This window comes from Octopus bimaculoides, chromosome 8, assembly GCF_001194135.2.
Source record: "Octopus bimaculoides isolate UCB-OBI-ISO-001 chromosome 8, ASM119413v2, whole genome shotgun sequence".
NCBI classification, from domain to species: domain Eukaryota; kingdom Metazoa; phylum Mollusca; class Cephalopoda; order Octopoda; family Octopodidae; genus Octopus; species Octopus bimaculoides.
Window position 1 is genome coordinate 73989824 of NC_068988.1, and position 3281 is coordinate 73993104.

The 3281-nt window shown below is 41.4% G+C and overlaps 1 protein-coding gene across 1 annotated transcript; it reads right to left on the reverse strand.

Moving 5' to 3' along the window:
- Positions 1–2725: 2725 nt before the first annotated feature.
- On the reverse strand, positions 2726–3076 carry LOC106871804 (uncharacterized). The gene has a single exon (XM_014918450.1). The coding sequence runs from the start codon at positions 3074–3076 to the stop codon at positions 2726–2728; it is 351 nt and encodes a 116-aa protein (XP_014773936.1).
- Between the last annotated feature and the right edge of the window lie 205 nt (positions 3077–3281).

Here is a 3281-nt window from a genome sequence, read left to right on the forward strand (position 1 = left end):
TGGATTAAAATGGTTAGATCCTTTTGATTCAATACTTCAACACATTGTTGACGTTTGGCCTCCTCATTAGGCATGGTATGATTTGTTATCATCATCATCATCATCGTTTAACGTCTGCTTTCCATGCTAGCATGGGTTGGACCAGATTATAGGTGCAGGAGTGCCTGTGTGGTAAGAAGCTTGCTTCCAAACCACATGGTTCTGGGTTCAGTCCCACTGCATGGCACCTTGGGTAAGTGTCTTCTACTATAACCTCAGGCCAACCCTTGTGAGTGGATTTGGTAGACAGAAACTGAAAGAAGCCTGTTGTATATATAGAAACACTAGCAGCTAAGCCCGGTTTCACCCAGTCGATTTGGATGATGTGGCTGTAAAACCTGCTCTGTGTAAGCATTCAACTTGTTTGGGCATGCTTACGTTAAAAAACAATTTTAGAATGACTTTTTTTTGTCAAAATGCTAAAAATAACTGATCAACAAAAAAATCTACTATACAGCCAAGATTCAACTAAATGAAAAAATAAACTCAAATACTAATCGAACAAAGATGAACCATCCCACTTCCATTGCGTACACACACGTACACACACAAACACCCCCCCCCTTTACATACACACATATATTCACAGAATTCAAAGGCTTGATTTAATTTTTTTTCGCGTACACTACCAAGCATGACATCATCCCTTCCTTTCTCGTTCATAAACACAAGAGTATTATTATGGTAGATTATCCTGGTAACCATGGGAGCTATGAAAAAAATACAAGTCCAGCATCACCACTGGATCATTCTACACATCTGTGTAATTGTTCGTGCAATTCCACCCAGCCATTTGACCGTGAATCCCAAGACAAGAAAGAATTGCCCATGTCAAATTTATATGTATAGATATGTATGTATGTGTTTGTGCCCCCCCCCATCACTTGAGAACCGATGTTGGTATGTTTACATCCCCGTAACTTAGCGGTTCAGCAAAAAGAGACCGATAGAATAAGTACTAGGCTTACAAAGAATAAGTCCTGGGGTCGATTTGTTCAACTAAAAGTGGTGCTCCAGCATGGCACAGTCAAATGACTGAAACAAGTAAAAGAATAAAAGAGATTCAGCAAGATGTTTAATTTTTTTAGTTTTCATGTTTATTAATTTTTTCAGTTTTGTACGATTTGTTATGAAAATATTATCAGATTCAAAATGATGTTTCATCTCTTCACTTTTCATGTTTATTACTTTTCTCCTGTTTCTTTTTTGTTTTATTGAGGACTAGCAGGAGTACCCAGCGTTGCTCGAGTATTAAATACTCGGCAATGATCTTAATAGGTTCTACCATTTTTTTTTTTGTTGTACATCTCTTTGAATATTTTTTGCATTAAGTTGCAAACACTGACATTGAGGAAGAAGTGATTTTCTCCATAGACCATAAATAAAGTAGTAACAACAGGGTGAAAAGCCCTGGAGAAACCACAAGAGCATCTCAGGAGGTGCAACAACTGAATGTAAAATAACCCTGAAAAGGATTGTTAACTGTTCACGGGTATAAACGTCCTTTTTCGTTCACATGAAAAGCAGTGGATGCAGTGATGCTAAAACTCAAGCCATTTGCAAGGAGATTGAAAAGCTGTAGCAGACAAAATAAAAAGACTTAAGAAAAACAGGTAATTTTGAAAGTATGGCAACAATAGTACCCACTCACCATAAACCTGTTCGGCATGGAAGCTGCAGTATGTTGGACAGCCTACAGCACCTCACAGTTGACGACATTTTTCGCTTTGGTTTTTGGGGTGAACATGAAAAGGTTTTTTTTGCATCCGACTCTTGAACATCTGATGTATAATTGGTTGTGTGAGAAGCATGGTTGGCCTAAATGGAGGCCTGTTGCCTTGGGACTTGTTGCTGGACATGGCAAAGCAAAGTTGATGAGGGAACTGAAGTTGACGAAAGAGACAGGGGCATTGCTTATGTGATGGAGTAAAAGATATCCTGGGTATAAAATGTCTCTGATGCTGCAACCCATAAGAATTGTTGCTTCAATAACATGAGGCAGCACATTTTTAACCACTAAGCGTATTCCGTTGCGCAGATGTGGTGGCTCCAGGTTCCTCAGCAGCATGACCGGAGCTCCAGTTTTGAGGTGCAGCTGATGAGGCGGTAGTCAGGAAGGGTCCAAGGAATTGAGGAATTCTGTAGGAAAAATTAATGGGTTCTTCTTGGTTCACAGACTTGTAGGTGTGAAGGTTTCCAGGAAGGCTTCGCAGTAGGCTTTTATTGAGTTTCGCAACAAATGTGTTTTTGGGAGCTAATATGGCTCTTTCGCACAGCCAATTCAGGTTTTGGTAGTTTATGTGCAGATCAGGGAAAACAGCAGTCGTAAGGTTGTCCACAGTGGTACCTACATGTGAAACAGTCATCTCTCCAGCTGCAACGGAGGGAACTCTACCATCAACGGTGAGAAGTTGCTTGGAGAAGTCCCCTGATAAGTTGTCGCCAAAAAGTCGGGCCCTCATGTTTGTTGTAAGAGTCAAAATTGTCACGTCCAGCCTCAAGGAAGATAACTTAATGCAAGCCATTACAGCGTTGGCTCTGGTGCCTTTTGGAATTATGGGTAGGGTTTGTCTGAAATCACCATGGGGTTAATGCAGCCCCTGATGTCTTTCAGGGTCCTGTCCAGCGTTTCAAGAGATCCTTTATGTGCCATGGTGCATTCGTCCAAAACAATGAGCTGGTACCTTCACAGCACTTCTGCTTTGTCTGAGACTTTTGTAATATTGCAGGTGGCTGAGTTGGACACAGAAGCATAGAACGGGAGTTTGAAGGTCGAATGAGCTGTCCTACCCTGGGGCAGTAGAGTCATGGCAATTCTGGAAGAAGCTACAGTTAAAGCGATCTCCTTTTGCTGGCGTACTTTTGCAAGGAGGAGTTTAGTCACAAATGTTTTACCAGTTCCTCCTGGGGCATCTAAAAGGAAAATACCTCCTTTGCATTCACAAATTGAAGCATAGACAGTGCTGTAATTTGTGCTCCTGGTCCTGAAGCAACTTTGGCTCATTTTCGTCGATGTATTGTTGAAGAGCATCGACATCGTAGGCTGTTTCCTGAATAACACCTGTTGGTAGTGTGTGTGAGCCTGTTCTACTAACTTTCGGTAGACCATAAAATGAAAGGTCATTACAGCCGGTAGTAAGTAGGCTGTCCTCAATGTCGATGAGTGCTCTGTTGAAGAATTCATCGTTGAAACTGACGTTCAATGAGGTAACAGAAGTTGTCCTTGGTGGTGGTAGTCCTCT